At 40.5% G+C, this 16,732-nt stretch overlaps 1 protein-coding gene across 3 annotated transcripts; it reads right to left on the bottom strand.

Annotated features, from left to right (window-relative positions):
* Positions 1–433: 433 nt before the first annotated feature.
* On the bottom strand, positions 434–16,372 carry sall4 (spalt-like transcription factor 4). 3 transcript variants are annotated; one of them, XM_085393381.1, is made up of 5 exons: positions 16,028–16,372; positions 7,570–7,717; positions 3,085–5,517; positions 2,696–3,003; positions 434–2,587 (listed from the first exon to the last, which is right to left on the bottom strand). In XM_085393381.1, exons 2-5 carry the CDS (start codon positions 7,634–7,636, stop codon positions 2,150–2,152), a joined length of 3,246 nt encoding a protein of 1,081 aa, XP_085249507.1. In that variant the 5' UTR covers positions 7,637–7,717; positions 16,028–16,372; the 3' UTR covers positions 434–2,149. The 3 variants fall into 3 exon arrangements, with proteins under 3 accessions (XP_085249507.1, XP_085249506.1, XP_085249508.1); XM_085393380.1 differs by lacking the exon at positions 16,028–16,372 and having other exon boundaries at positions 7,570–7,859; XM_085393382.1 differs by lacking the exon at positions 16,028–16,372 and having other exon boundaries at positions 2,696–3,000; positions 7,570–7,859.
* Positions 16,373–16,732: the final 360 nt, after the last annotated feature.

Raw genomic sequence — 16,732 nt, 5'->3', positions numbered from 1 at the left:
TCAAAATTCCTCAGGAAGAGGCCACTGTGCTGATTACCAAAAATGGACGATTGGATACCACGCTTCAGTTGGGGATGCAAATAGTTTTTCGTTGAGAATGCAAACTGGCAAAGGATTAATAGCTCCTGTTGGGAAATGAGAATTTAGAAAAAGAAAAGAAAATTTCCAGTAGTTATTGAAGGGTGAATTTATGTAAATAAGGGATTTTATGTACATTCAAACAAGCCTGTGTAGCCATAAATATTAGCCTAGAGGTCTGGCTAGCACAATGCTGTCTAGTCTTAAGGCTTTTTAAAAATGTATTTATTTATTTTCATCGCTAAAGTTCGATGATCTTTGAAGTAATGACAGGAGGAATGTTGAAAAAGTCACCCTGATTTTATTTTTCAAAAATCAGAAAACATTTATGTGAAGGAAACCTTTGGAAAAAAAAAAAAAAAAAAAAAAAAAAAAAAAAAAAAAAGAAGAAGAAATATTTACACTGTAAACGGATCAAACTGGCTCAACATTACTTGAACTGTAGAGACAACTTGAAAGCAGTTTCTGACATGGTTGCTAAAGAAAGGCACAACTTGGCAAATGCATATCAATAAGGAATGTACAGCAGGGACCTACAAAGCACTTGGACCATTCTGAGTTGTGTAAAGTGTCAGACATACATTCATTACTGTTCAACTCAGCAGGTTGAGAGTGAGAAATCTTATCGCATTATCGGAAAAACTAAACTAAACTAAACAATGTACCCAGAAACGTACAGAGCATTGCATTGAGTGTAAGGGGCATGTGGGACAACTAAAATCTAAGAGAGGTAGAACTTACCCCTAAACTCAAGCACTGTGTAATATAAATAAATTAATCATGCTACAAGTTGTATATTACCGTAAACAGCTGTTTGTTACAGGAAGGAAATACACATACAAATGTTGGCTTGACCTCTTCCCCTTTTAGCCAGTACAATTAAGCAGTGACGTAAATGTATCTATACAATGTAAATGAAACTAAAACCTTAAATAAAGTGCAGGCATGAGAACATTAAGCATGGGATAGCCTTCAGAGCTCAGCCAACAAAATTTTACTCCGTAGTTGTAGAAGTGGACTACGTGGGTGTAAAAAATGATTTTAGTAAGCTGACAAAGATGTGATATACATGCCATGTCACAACACAATATCTCAAGTCAAACAGCACCTTTGTTACAACCAGATGGTGCCATGAAATCAGACTAGGCACTTGGAAAAGGGTACAAGTTATTAACTACTGTATCCTGGCGCCAGTGCAACCAAAATTCAGCTATGACTGAACTGTTGCACTTTGAGAGATTTTTGCATTGCCCATTACATTAATCTGATCAGAACGCCTCTTCAATTACAGACAAGCTAATAACATTTACCACTACAAATATGTACAATATCATGTAACCTATGGCACACAACAGGAGGGGGAAGTAGTATGGACACATGTGGTCAAATACGTCATTATTTCTGACTCATCAGGCTGGCACGTTCAGGTTATTTTCCTATTAAAGTCAAAATCCTTCAAAAGTATCAAGGAGACAGTCTTGAATTAAAGCAGTTTCAAGTAAGTTATACATTCAATTTCTGGAGAGACAACAAAACAACTCACTGGGGAAAAAAAAAAGGAAAAAAAAAAGAAAACAAATACCCGCATATATAATTACATGAAATAAAATACAACTACAGTAGTTTTTAGGGATGCACCAACTGGAATCATGAGCTTGGGATATTGTCATTCTCCTCCCTTTCTGTACCAGGGAACCAGAGAAATCTTTTTATAACTAAATTAATAAAGTTTTTCAGCGCTTCATCATGCCATCAAAGTTTATGCAACAATAGACAGACATTAATCGAAAGATCAGCAAGTCTTCTTTGTCAATGTCCTTGAAAAAAAATAAGCTGCTATATTGATGCATCCCTAGCAGTTATACAGATTTGACTAGTAATAACACTTAAGAATCACTGAGATCAGGAGGAAAATAGCTGCAATAAAGTTAATTGGACATTTTTAACCAATTTAACAGCAAATCAACAAGAATTTCTCAGAATATTGATTGTACCTCAATAAAGAAGAGAGACATTCACAAAAGTGAATGTGTTTATTACCTGATGGATAAAGAAAGAAAGACAAAGGAAACTAATTAACTGCTATTTTGCCCTCTTCCATGAAATGTGGAAACTGTGATTTTGGCACACTGTCTGAGCCATTTTTCTCAATTTCAGCCATGGTGGCAGGCAAGCCTGAGTGGGATCCATCAATCTTCATGAGGCCTCCAGTGGAGCCAATCAGGGGCCCACCAGCAGGGCTCCCAGGGAGTGGGATGCCACCTCCCTGGATGACAGAAATTTCGTTGGTCTTCATGGTCAGGCCACCACTGAAGGTAGCAGTCGCATACTGGTTCCACAGAGATGGGTCAAAGTTCATCGGAGGAGCGACCAGCTCTTTGGGGGCCTGCATCATTTCTGGCATCATCTTTGCATCTGGGGTCATTGCAATCAACGCCATGGGATTATCTAGAGACAGACGCTGGCCACGCCTTGATGAGTTGTTCCACATGTGGGTGCCAATATGAACCTTAAAAAAAAAAAAAAAAAAACCAAAACACTTATTTTTCAGTACATCATCTATATACATGAACTCTAATGCCTAATTTAACCATTTCTCAGACAAGTGATGACTCACCTTTAGATTTCCCTTCGTTGTGAAAGCCCTGCCACAAATGTGGCAGGCGAAAGGCTTCTCTCCTGTATGTGTGCGCTCATGGATCTGCAGGGCACTGGCAGAGGAGAAGTTCTTGCCACAGACATGGCACACATGTGGTTTGGCTGATCGTCGTGGTGCAGGGGAGACTGAGGAGGGCATGGCTGTTCCCTGAGGCACATGGGAGCTGAACAACCCGTGAGGGCCCAGAGGATTCTCTGGGGGAACTTTCATCTCTAGACTGGCCAACGTTGGTGGTATCCTCATGAAAGGCATGTTACTGGAAGCTACTAATACAGAAAGATTGAAGATTAGGTCTACACATTCAAGATGACAGCATCTAATACACTTCACTCAACTTGTAAACTTACCATAGTCTCCATTTGAAAAAGACATGCCAGGCTCTTCCTTAATTGCTTTTGGGGTGAAGCTGCTGGAAGCTGTGAGGTCAAGTGCGCCACTTGACTCATCTTTAGCGTCACCTGACTCTGGTTTTGACCCGCTCTGGGGAAATTCATCAAGAGCAGGCTGAGGAGATTTGCCATTAAAGTTGTTAACTGGAGAAGAGGAGCGAAAAGACGCAGCAGAGTCTGAGATGGAGGGACTACGGCCGTTTTGATACTCCTGCTCTCTCTGAGCTGGTGGGGATTCTTTGGATGTTCCTTCACTTTCTGAAGTAGTGCTATTTTGTCGTTTCAGTGCAAGAGCATTGGAGAGATTCTTCAAAACATCTAGGCTGGACATTACAGGGGCTGCAAGCTTCTGTGGTTGCTCCTCAGCGGCAGATGGCAGGGAACTGGAGGAGTCATTTGCTGTCTTGTTAAGCTCTGGCTCTTGATCTTCCATGCTGGCTTCAAATCCGTTGGCGTCGATAGACTTCTCTTCTGGGAGAGAAGGCACAATTGCTTCTGCTGGTTCAAACTGGTTTTCTGGCATGGGGGTGTTGGGGATCTGCCCACCCATGTGCATGCGAATGTGCTGCTGTAGAACCACTGCATTTGTGAACTTTTTCTGGCAGATTGGGCATGAGTGTTGCATTTTAAGAGGAGTGCTAGCCCTGTGCACACCATAATGAGCCTTGAGATTACCCTTTGTGGTGAATGCGCGGCCACAGATTTTGCACTTGTACGGCCTTTCGCCAGTGTGTGTGCGATAATGCATTTTGAGTGAGCTCTGACAACTCAGTACCCTATGGCAGATCACACACTCATTGGGATCACCAGTCTTCTTCTCCAGTCCATCCACCATCTGCTGAAGTTTTGCTGTTCCAGAGCTTTGCTCCCCTAAGAGAGAATTACCATTCATGTGGTGCAATGCTCCAAGCATCTCTTTAGCATCTTTCTGGTTGGGCTCCAGGCCCACGTCTTGGCCATACACAGACGAAACATTTGGGGAGCCATTACTTGTTGATGGCGAGGGTCTCTGGGAAAATGGATCACCCCCAAAGCCATCAAATGTTTTAAACCCTGGCATGGATGATGGGCTGAAAACAGCCGCTGGGTGACTTAGCACAGGCTTCATTTCGGTTATGTTTGACTCATCCATGGGTACGGACATACCAAAGGGAATCCCACTGCTGGTCGGAATATTGTCAAGGTGCTCGGGTACAGGATGAGGATTCATGCTGATGTTGGGATATTTGTCTTTATGCCGCTGGAAATGCACTTTGAGGTTTCCCTTGGTTGTGAAACGGTTTCCGCAGATGTTACACTTGAAAGGCCTCTCCCCGGTGTGAGAACGCAAATGAATCTGGAGGGCACTGTCATTGCCAAAAGTCTTTCCACAGTATTTGCACTTGTGCTTGTATAGTGGGTCCCCACTCTTTGATTCCGGTGGGATGTTCAGCATCTTGGGCTTCACTTTTTTGGAGGCATCGATCCCTGCCTGGACTCCACTGAACACGCTAGGGAAACCCAGAACACCTGAAGACTGTGGCATGAGTACTGGTAAACGTCCGGCTAGATCTGGAGCACCCTTTAAAAGGTCTGTGTTTGATGTCATCGAGCCCATTCCTGCATTCAGAGCAGGAGACATGCCAGTGGGTAGAGGTAGTTTACCTTGCTTTAGTTTCTCCATGGAAAGGCTCTGACTGCCGGTTCTTTTTCCTATCAGTGCTGCTGCAGCAGACAGTTGCTGAGAGAGATGTGCACCAAGGGCTCTCAGAGGATCCATTGTTGACTCTACTGATGATTGGAGACTCTGTGGGACCATCATGGCTATTTGGATTCTGATCTGTTCGGTGAGCTGGATTTGCTGTAGCTGTTGCTGCTGGAGGCACACTAGCTGTTCCAGGATTACTGGAATGGCCTGCATGGCATCCTGTGAAGTCTGAGAAGTGTTTGAAGGAATTTGGGAAACAGCCACTTTAGTGTCAGCCATGGTTTCAAGAGTAACATTTGAATCTTGCCTTTTCGGGGAGGGTTGGAAAGTCATCACAGGACTAGCAGACATCTCTCCCCGATCCTGGTGTCTGGAATCATCTGCATTTGCACTGGACTCCTCCTCCAATCTTTCCAGCTGGTCTGTGTTGGCACGCGATGGAGAATGATTGCTGGAGTGGCCGTCTTCGTGATCACTGGCAAGGCCTTCAGAAGAACCCTGTGAATATTTCTCAGGCTCGTCACTGCCGTCTCCATCTTTCATGATGACCACTTGCTGACTTTTTGTGCAATTTTTCTCATGTTCAAGAAATTCTTCTTCGTCGAAGAATTCAGCACAGCACTTGGTGCACACTCTGGTTTCATCCATTCTGAACCTCTTTACTTCATTTCCAATCTCCTCAGCGGAATCACCTTGATGAATCCCTTCAACGAGAGAATAAAATATTTACATTAATACTTCTCATACAATTACAACCATGTTCGTCAAATCAAATAATGTAATTCCTGTAACACATTAAAGGCTACAATGTTTTGTTCATTTGTCAAGATCTGAGATTTTGCTGATTTGGTGTAATGTACTTATTCACTGGCTCACACCATCACATCTAAAAGGGTCCCCCCCCCGTTTTGTCCACTCTCTCTAGGTAAATGCACCAGGCTGTAAAAATTGTGAATTGCTCTATTGTCCAAAGGGCCTGTAGAGGGCAATCATTTATCTTTGGCTACCTAGAACAATGTCCACAGAAACAAAGAGCTACAGATTGAGTATCAAGTTACACTCAAGTTAGATTCTGAAAGAAAAAAAAGAAGAAAAAAAAAAGACCCCCCCCCCACCACCAAAAAACACACACAAAAAAGGAAACACCTTACACTAAACTAACCCCAGAAACAATAGAAACAATTTCTCTAAATTGCAGGTTTTATATTGTATAAATGAGAATGGCTCAAACACAAGACAGCTTTACATTTATTAAAACACTTCCCAAGCATTTTTCAGTCTTTTGAAAGATTGATAAGTGCTCCAAGTGAGCATTTTAATTTGTGTGCTAACCAGAGACCATTTCACAACTGGGTGTATTGTTAAATGCTAATGCCTGGAAGAATGGGGGGTAGACCACCTGTTTGCATTTGCCCAAGGAATCTGCTGGACTTGTTAATTGCTCACCAGGCGGCACTGAGGCGGTGTCACGAAAAATTTGCAAACAGCATTACATTCTGATCCATGAGGAAGCGCTAACTATGGCTCTGCAACACTGTTAACGTCGACTGGAAAAGCACCCATGATGCAGCTTAGCAGCATTTAAAACTAAAGAAAAAAAAAGTCCTTATCAGAGCGGATCCATCATTAGATAACTACAGGACGCAGCACACTCGCTCGCCACTTGACGGCGCATGAGCCTCCTGTGATCACCTTTGGTGGACAACATGAGGAGGTCAGAGATAACCGTTCAGCTTATGCGGGCTGAATAAGATTCATGCATAACCTTTTGGCATTTTATGCTCTACAGTTCATGAAAAAGAAGGAAAACTTGTCATCCCAAGTTTTCTAATTATGAGGGCTACAGCGGCGCTGAAGTTTGCTTATGGCAACACCAAAACGCACCCCCACCCAGTCTCCATAAAAAGGCCACTGCTCCATCCCCCACCTCTCCACATATGTACGAAAGGAAACAGTCATGCATTAAACTGGGGGATTTATTGCCTTTAGGTCGGCTTACTACAGAGTCATATTTCATACAGTTTTGGGTACCTTTGTCTGAAACTTCCAACTGAGGCGCAGATTTGCAAATAAACTCTCGCCAGATTACACAATTATTAATTACAAGGGGCAGAAAGTACGGATAATTATAATTACAGCAGAATAAACTGTAACGATACCTATGGGAATCCGGCACAAAGAGTCAAAGGTACTGCGCAAAATCTAAAAAAGCCGATTCAAATTTAACAGTAAAACCAGCTCGCAATACGTGAATGAAATAAAGTTACACGACAGGCATCCTGACCAAATTAGGTAATTATTCTAAATGTAAAAAGCGTAAACAATCCAAAATGTAGCAACGTGCCCTTCAATGAATCAACAAAAAGTTCAAAGTACTTTACCGTCTTTAATTTAGTCCGCGAAACAACCTCAATTCATTCATTAGAATCAAACCGTCAATATAAACAACGAAACAAGACAAAACAGAGCCAAGAATAAACGATGCTTTTCGGCTTTTACCAAAAAAGAGAGAGACAGAAAGCTTACAATGTTTCAATTTAAAAGAGCCCCTCGTGGAGCACCTGATTTCTAAATGTGTCGCTTCTCGACCGAAGTTTTAGCCCCGGTCAGTTGAGAGGGACAGCAACAGGTCAAAGTGCGAGGAGGACAATGTAAAAGCAGCCCCTCTCCACACTTTTAAATAAAATGTCGATACTGTGTCATTCCTACATGTTAACTTTTCTTGCCAACAAGCTCATCTTTTTGCGTAAACTTACCATTTTCCATCGATCCGGGCTCGTCGGAGTTGATGTGCTGCGGTTTGGCTTGCTTGCGCCGCGACATGGTGCGACCATCAGGAGCAAAGAGTTACAGACAAATTTCCTCCCCTTCTTCAACAGATTCTTCGGCTCGGAAAATTAACCCCTGAAGTAGAAATGCGCATGTCAACGTAATTATTATTATCAATAATGCATTGCGATTTATCACGGTCCCCTGACAGCTGATTGGCTCTGATCCAAGCGCTCACACATTATTTAAATGCGCTCCCTATTGATGAGCGGAGCAGAGTGCCAGAAGGGGGCGGGAGGAGCCATGCTAGTGGATGGCGCTCTGGATGGAGGCAGGGTTAATAACACCCAACTTATAGTACTTTTCCTTGTTCAGGAAAACTATATTTTGCCTGCCACAGAAAGACAAAGGCGACCGAGAGTTCAGCCAAATATTGTTTCTTTGACTTTAAACTCAAAGCAGCGAAATTTAATGATCCGATCCTACTTTATGCCATTTATTTTCATTAAAGCAACTTATTGTTTATGGGTTTTTGGCCATCCCTTTCCAGGAAACTCCACATATTTTACATACAGCGTTTTGTATCCAATAGCATCACTGTAGACTAAGTAGGATGTTCCTACAGGGAAATATGGCAAAATAGTTCTACAGAAAGTCAGTTTATGCTCATCAAAACATAGGCTATAACCATGTACATGCACATATGTGCCCCTCCCTTTAATCTTTTTAAAAAAGAATATTGTGCACTAGTAAATGTTGATCTCCTAAATATGAAACGTTAGAGTAGTTTTGTCTCAAGGATGTACACTAATGGAGGGAACACAGTCATCTAAGGATACCGTTGAGCCATAACAGGAAACAGAGTCAAACATGAAATGAAAACGTCTTGTTGGTTATATTTGAATGAATGAGAAAGCCAAACGGTCAAGCTCCCCCACTACGCAACTCTTTTTTCAAAATAGCTCAAAATGTGTGGTTTTGCATTGAAGGAGCTGGTCAATAAATTATTGTGATGCTAGGTGATGTCCCTAACTGCTGTGTGGTTAACCATTTGCAGTGGTGTATTATTTATTAAAGAGGCTGAATCTGTCACTGTATTTCCTGCTGCTGTACTCGCCATAATAATGTTGTTTTGTCAGGGGGGGGGGAAATCAAAATAAAGAAGAAAAAAAAAACAGGGGTTCTGTTATGGGATCAGGATGATGCTGGAATGACTCTGTTGGTCCTGCTTCACATTAGCATTCACATTGTTGGCACAGTCGGTGTGCCGAAAAAACATTCCAGGAAGTTCACTACACATCACAAAGGAGAATTTACAAAGGGGGAACCTTTATTAATGCAGAGCACAGTGATCACCTCTTGCATGTTTATAGCTCACCACACAACAGCAGTCACCCACAGATTTCTAAAGGGTGCTATATGTTCCGGTGGAAACACACAGTCTTGCTGCAGACTGTGTGTGGGGCAAAGTATAGGAATAGCAGAATATGGTTGTAGTGTAACCTTGGAGTTCTATTTGTAGGTCTTTTTCGCAGATTAACTCATGCAGACATTAATTGGTATACCAAGGGCATACTAAAGTGTTGCTTTCATAGAGGACAGTGAAGGTCACTGTAGTTTGACGAAAGTGTATTTTGGGTAAAATTATGCATGTTGACAGGAAAAGAAGCAACAGGCATACAGATATAAAGCTTGTAAAGGGATTAAACTGTTCGTGGAAGCACAATTGACACATAAATGCAGATCTTGTAGTCTATTAGGCAAGTTAGGGCAAGTGTGTTCATGCTTCATAGATTGAGGCTTGAACGTTAAAGTTTTAAGAAAAGCAAAAAACAAAAGTATAAACCGCAACACTGTAGTTAAGGCTGGTTTTCATGCAACTTCCTATGTGAAAATCAGATCAGCTTGCACTGTATCCTTTCAATTTTTTATTTATTTATACAAAACATGTTTTTGACCCTGATAAGTTCAGGAAACATTTTTAATTTGGATTTTCCTTTTAACAAGTAGCTCCATGCATGAAAGAGTGATTGATACTAGGAGAAAGCGCTGATGTTCATTTAAGAAAATATCATTTAAATGACCTACAGACAGGAGTATGCAAAGTTTCAGTAACTCTTGGTGATACTGGCCTTTCTACCATTCTCTATCACTCTAAAATGCCTCAGTAAGTGTTATATAATGCCACAGCTGATAAGTGTGAGACAAAGACACAGCATTATATTCAAATAAACAAATGTCCTTTAAGGGACTTGCTGAAGGTGAAAAAGAGGGGAGTGTTGTCTAGACAGTTTATAGCCCCAATAAGAAACCATACTTCAATACGCTCTTCTTCAACATTCAATCTATACAACTTAAACTGTGCACAGTTGTAAAATTTGGAAAAATGGCTGACTGCTTGGAAAAAAGTTCCATAAGTAAATAATCATAATTAAATATACCAGCGAATTAAACTAAAAACTGTTTTCTATTCGACACACATTCTTGCTTTGTATAATGTAATACACCATCGAGACATATAGATTCAATGGCCTTGTGTTGAGGTTAGACGCATTTGTTGGTGCCTGAAATCTATAGTGATCATTTTGCACTGTTCAGTTTCAGTTATGTAATTTTTGAGAAAAGAGAAACGGCAGTAGAAGAGGCAGCGAACGCAGAAAGCAAACCTAATACTGTGTCCTTGACCAGGTCATGTATCTGACAATAGTATATCTACACTGGTGACAGAAGGTCTCATAAACGGCCAACAAGGCAGCTTGAAAACAGCCTCAGGACAGTAACTACTGAGTTATTATTTTCTATATCCTGGCCTAATTTTCACCCCCTCCTTGTCTTTTCACAAGAGAGTGCTGTGGGATAGAGAGACTTTAAGTTTCTCAGATGTGTCACTCGATGAGCTTTACGACGACCTTGCAGCGGACAAACAATAACAGCCTGACACTTGCTCAGGAATTGTGAATTGAACATGTGTTTTTTAGGACTCAGTAAAAGATGAAAGGCACAGAGCAATCGGGGAAGGGTGAGCCATTTCACCTCAGTGTGACAATCAGTGCTGCTGTCAAAACAAGCAGATTTGTTTTTTAGCTTTATTTCTGGAAAACCTTTACTCTTCCTTGCTGTCAAATAAAGTGATATAAACAGAAGCTTGCAGAGTTTGAAGAAAACACACCACGTTTGGCTTTTTTCTATATATTCAAGTCTAAAATAAAAGGTAGAGGTTATATTATTTTGTAAAATTGTGCATTCTTGTGATAAAACCTAAAGGCTCATAGCACATAAAAGCTACTACGCAGTATCATTAGCTATGAATCTCTTTGACATGACCCTCATCAACACTCTTGATGACATTTGAGTGTCATTCCCGAGCTCCTTGATTAAATCACCGACATTACACGTGTTAGATTGCAAATAATTAACTGTCTACTGGAGAAGCAAAAGGGAAAAATGGCATTTTTGTTCTATGTAAAGACCTAAAAAAAACACCATGCCAGGCTGTCTGACCCTTTTAGATGTTTTCTCACCAGCAGGACACCACAAATAGTCTTTTAATGGTTGACTAGCTTCTTGCTCACTGACATCAGGATTTCTTATGAGTGTATTTCCCAGATCCTGTTTTATTATTTTATCCTTTGATGGTTTTCTTCAGGTGCCCCTTAAAACATTTCCTCCCTTGTAGTCATAAATAACGTCATTAAATTTACACAAAGGACAAAGGGGAATAGTTTTTTTTTTTCATGCAAGACTTGAGTCCCATGGAAAGGGTAAGCAACGCTGAGGATAGGAAAAGAAAATGAAAACAGTTTGGGTGACCTTTTTTGTTACTTAGGTCCAGTGATTTCCCCCTTCATATTTGTCATATCAGAACGTGAGCGCTGCTTGAAGGCAATCAATGTGCCTTTTCTTAAGACTATACAGTCATTTTCCCTGCCACTGTTGATTTTCAATCACCTAAACATGGCATTATCTAGAAAATACAAGTATAGTGGCTCTCTGCAATTACTATAGTGTCCGACTGTTTTCGTTATTGATCAGCAAACACCCTTTGCAATGTCCTCCTTTTCATGAACATGTGTATTTTGTTCTTTTGTTTGGTAGCATCGGCCTAGAATAGAGGCTGAGGGCACTGAGGTGAAAGGTATTGGATGTTTGCTGGCTGTGCCAATATTGTTTTTCCCGGTGAATGTTTCTGTTTATGTAGAGCCTATTAGATAAACCAGCTGGCTAATTTTCTTCATAGATGTAGATGGGTTGTCTCTAATAATTTCTTTCTTTTTAAAAAAAACAACAACAACAACAACAACAACTTGTCTCTCTATTTAAAAATGGACTGCACGTTTTGTTACCCTTCTTGGAAATTTGACCTTCACTGTGCAGAACATTGTACGTGCAGAGCTGGATGCTAAAAGGCTCTTTTAACATTTGTTTGCTGAAGGGGGAAATTTTTCTCTGTCATCGTCGTAAATGTGAAGTTAAGTCCAGGTTCAGTCCAGGTCCAACATGCAGCCTGCAGTGTGGAAACCTGACATTTCCAGTGGACATGTGAACCTTTCAGAGAAACAGGACCCATCTGTGTGCATTTAGTGCAATAAAAGCAGTTAAGCTTTTTAAACAAAGAATGTTTACTTATTTGTGCATTCTGCATTCTTCATGGGCCACTGAGTGTGAGTCTAGCTTTTTTTTCTAAGAGGTGTCTTAATTATTTTGGGATATATAAAATATATCATTTCAAATAAAATTTCAAATATATACCATTTCAAGTAAATATAAAAAAAACCCCATTTCATCGAGGGTACTTGATTATAAAATGTTAAAATTTAACAAACGCGTTTCCATGTAAAGAGTTTAACCGGAAATTGTTATGACACCTGGGTGGAACAGGAAGTATAAAAAAACTCTTTAAACTAGATCTGTGTCTTCAGAGATAGCGAGATGAGTGCTTATTTGTCTCACACCACTGACTGAGAGGATGGGGGGTAGGGGCCTGAGGAGATTATGTGCTACAGCATTCCACAAACAACTTCTACTCTGCTCGTGAATTCTTTGATTTTAGCTTTCGGGTGTAGTTTCTGCCCAAACTGAAGTAACTGTTTCGGCACACAATTTTAAACAATTTCAGGCGCTGACATCACAAAATGAGTCAGTGTTGGTTTTATTTGTTAAGTCCTGGTCTACAGTGATGGCAACAGTTTAATATCCAGCTCAACTCTGAGTGTGGGATCTGTGTGAATGTGTGTGTCTGTGGCACAGGGGCTAGCGGGTGAGGGGAGAGATCAGTGGCCCACACATGGCTGTAATTTAATGGAGAATTGCCCAGTGGTTCCTGTGCAGATGTAAACACAGCAATAGTCAGGCTTTTGTTATTGCATGACTATGACAACTGCCTTCATCAATAAACAATAGAGTGTTGGGGGAAACAAGGGCTCACTGTATGAATAGAACCCCACTGTGTCCACTTCTCACTCTCGTTTTTTTTTAGTTAGAGCCACAATAAAGAAGTCTGTGCAATAATAAGATTCGATACCTGAATTTACACATTAAAGAAGTTAATGCACAACCACAGATATATCATTTTTAAGACGCTGTTTAAGAAAATAAAGATGTCAGGGAGAAAAGCATTACAATAAGGCACTCTTAATTTACAAATCTTGATGGGATTATCTAAAGGAATTATAGTTTGGGGGATGAAGAGGTGAAACTTAAAGAATCTGCGACACAATAAACAAAGAGATAGGGAGAGCTGGGCAGTCCACATCAAGCTGTGAGTCAACAGGGGGCCAATCATTCAAATCTGAGATGCAATCTGGGTCAGGGCCATAAAGATTTACAGGGTGGGAAGTGGTGAGCAGAGGGGCTGCAGGATATCAGTCCTCTCGCACTTCTAATTAGCTTATGAGAATATAATGGTTATACAGCAGTACAGCGCACCATCCAAATTTGGTTATATATGTTCATTTAAGTTAATGAATAATCACTCTCAAGCGGCGGGATGAAAGGGAAAACTATGTACAAATAATTTAATTCTAACATTTCTCTTATTGTGTTCTTTTGGAAGATCACATTGTTTTCAGTGTCACCTGAAGACGAAACTAACTCAGCTGGTTCATGGGGGATGAGAACATGTATGGTATGGTGCCAATGAAACATTAATGACTGTAACACGTCTTTGTGTGTCAGCAATGATATCATGGGGACACACATGCTCAGTTTTTGCAAAAAAGCAGAAAGTCTATCTGGAATTTCTTATTGAACATATAAAATCATATTAACCTAAAACTGCTTAAATATGAGAAGACAAAACTGAGTGTTGCCATAATGCTGACATTGTCAGACATGGATTTTTTTTTTTTAAATATCTGGGAATAAACCTTTAATTTTTGCATTACTAGTGGCAATGCAACCAGATCTAAAAATAAATAAATAAGTAAATTATTAAATGCAAATTAAGTGGTAGATTTACCATCAGCTGAAAGCACTCTAAAGGGCCCTTGGGAATCGAAAGGGTAAATCTTTTCTAAATACAAAAGAAACTGGCAGCCTATAGCACTTGACAGTGAATGCGGTGGCCCACAGACTTTAAAACACCTGGTGGGCTTTGAGTCTCTGGGTGGAGGTTTACAGTGGCTGCAGACAAAGACAGCCGTGGACCTGACGTACCAGATGTACTGACGGCTTTTTGTGAGCACTGAATGAAACTGTTTATCCCCTCGGCTTCTGCCTATTGTATTCAATAGTATTTACTTGGGGGCACTTAAAAAAAAAATCTATTCGCATTTCCTGTAAGACGAGCAGCCTAAATATCATAGTTCTTATTACTGTGTGCTCATAAAAACTTATTAGAAGTATCTTCCTCTTGTCCCATGCAGGCTTACATGTTGAATAGCACTCTGATTAAAAAATTACAATAAAAAATAATTGAATAAGACTGCTAATTCTCATTCTTGTGAATACAGTTTAAAAAAATCAGATCTCATACTACCACAAGTACTGCACAGGAACATGGATAAGGGTGCATTATGGTTGTTATAGCAACCACAGAAATGGCTTTTCTGCTGAACAATAGTCAGATGGGTCTTTGGGGAGGCCCAGTGGCAACTCCCCCCCTCCACACCCACATCTGCCGCCCTCACATAGAGACTTATGGGATGTTCTGCTGATTATTTTCTGTCCTGCTTCCCCCTTTCAAAACTGACAGGCTGAGAGAAAGAGAATAAAATTAGGAATTCTGCCAACATCTGTGGAGGGGCTGTGGTGTGGTAAGCTCTGCTGTGACAGTTTAGATAGAAAGTTTGAAAAAAAAAGAAACATTTGGAGAGTGTGCTGAATTCATTCGAGTCAGTGGAGTTGAAAGGTGTGTGACAAATGGTCTTATGAGCTTTGCAAGGTTTATAATGGCAAACAATTTAGAGGAAGAGTCAGTAACAGGCATCTGAAAAGGGCTGTGAATAATAACTTTGCATAGGATCCAGGATAAAATGCAGGACATAGGTCACGGTATCTATTATTCTCAGACTGAATGTATACATTTTATGGTACAATTACTTTTTAATGTTTCCTCTAGCAAAAACAATGAATTCGAGGGATGTAAACAGCCTCACTCTCTCCTGTAATATAAGGAATTGTTTGAAGTATAGAGAGAAAAGGGGTGGGGTTACTCTTTAACAAGCAAAACTGTAAATTAAAAGCTGGATAGAAAGGAGAAAACCCTATAGTGCCTTTGTCTTTTGATTTCTAGACAGCAGCCTTGGAAGAATTGGATCGAAGCCACCTGCGTGTCTGCAAAGACACCATGCAGACCGAATACAGTGCTTAGTAGAGTCACATAAAAGATCCCAAAGCTGGTGACTCCTAATATAAATAAAACTCCCAAATCTAAAAACAGGATTTATGATTAACAGGGCTTATTAAGCTCTCGACATCAGTTTTATTTATTTTTTCCACGAATTATTGACAAAATTTTCTCAAGCTGCATTCCAACCTTTGCAGCGTATCACACTAATTACTTTATTGATTCATACAAATACAACTTAAAAGGAGGGGAAAACGATAAAATTCAGCTAGAGCACATGAAAGTGGATTTTTCTTTCAGAACAAACATTCAATAGATGTTTTAAAAAGAAACTCTCTGCAATGAAGCACTCAAACTTGCATTGCTTGTTTGAATCCCTGCCCTATCCAGTTAACTACTGATAAATAAGTGCTTTCTCTCAGGTATGCTTCTATTTAGCATTTACATGCACACACACACACACACACACATGCAAGCACAGATAAACAGAAAGTAATCTTGTCGTCATCATAGGTAGTGACCAATGATGCATTTACAGGCAGGAAAAGAAGGCAAAAGAAAGACTTTAGACTTCCCCCGCATCCATATTGATTAAACAAATTTGCCACAAATCATTTTACAAATGCCCAGCGGGGGGCTATAGAAGTTGGTGGAAATACCCCATTCATGCTCCGTCCTCCCCGCAGGGCTGGAACCTCGACTCTTGGCTCGTTTAAGCGTGCTGACAGTCTCTGATCCTCTGGCCATCTGCGGGGTGGGCTGGTCAGCGCCGAGGGGTCTTTGTGTTCTAAACTTTAGGAGATTTAACAGTGAAACTAGGAGAAAAAAAACCTCTTAAGGTGAAGGATCCCCCCCATAAATCTGGTTTCTAGCTCATTTGCAAGACACACAAATCAAACTGTGAAGTCAAAATGGCGAAGAACTAAACTGAAAGGACGCCTAAGTGAAAAACGTCTGTATGGTGAACAGTTTCAGTCAAACTTTAAGTGATTTTTTTCCCACTGTAGCTGGAAAACAAGTGGCATTCTCTGCAGCACATGGCACATGCCTGTTGTGCTCTTTCAGTGACTCATACAAATTTGGAAAAAGATTAGCCCCGCCTCCCTACCCCCCACCACCACCACGCTTCTCTTTGTGAATGAAAATGGGAGGAGACAGCTTATGTGGAATCTATGTAAGAATGACTATTTTTGAATGCAGGTGGGTGTGTACATGTGCTGAGTTGTTGTCTGACAGAGGAAAATAACCAAAACTGCTTCGATTTTCTTCTGTTTGCAGCGGCTGCTTTTCAGCTGTTGTCATTGTTATTGACTACTTGATTTTAGCTTTTTGATAATGCAAAATTAACACAAAGAGGCAGGATA

Source organism: Rhamphochromis longiceps, linkage group LG20 (genome assembly GCF_057381845.1).
Source record: "Rhamphochromis longiceps isolate RC_006_pf linkage group LG20, R_longiceps_female_GT1.1, whole genome shotgun sequence".
In the NCBI taxonomy this organism is placed as follows: Eukaryota; Metazoa; Chordata; class Actinopteri; order Cichliformes; family Cichlidae; genus Rhamphochromis; species Rhamphochromis longiceps.
This window is presented reverse-complemented; position numbering and strand designations above follow the sequence as displayed.

What these genes read in the sequence shown, in the direction of transcription:
- sall4 (XM_085393381.1), bottom strand. Translation starts at nt 7,636, where the DNA reads ATGTCGCGGCGCAAGCAAGCCAAACCGCAGCACATCAACTCCGACGAG. An exon ending in GCCCGGATCGATGGAAAATG is followed by an intron (nt 5,518 to 7,569) that starts GTAAGTTTACGC and finishes CTCTCGTTGAAG; the next exon opens with GGATTCATCAAGGTGATTCC. An exon ending in TTTTTCAAATGGAGACTATG is followed by an intron (nt 3,004 to 3,084) that starts GTAAGTTTACAA and finishes TTTCTGTATTAG; the next exon opens with TAGCTTCCAGTAACATGCCT.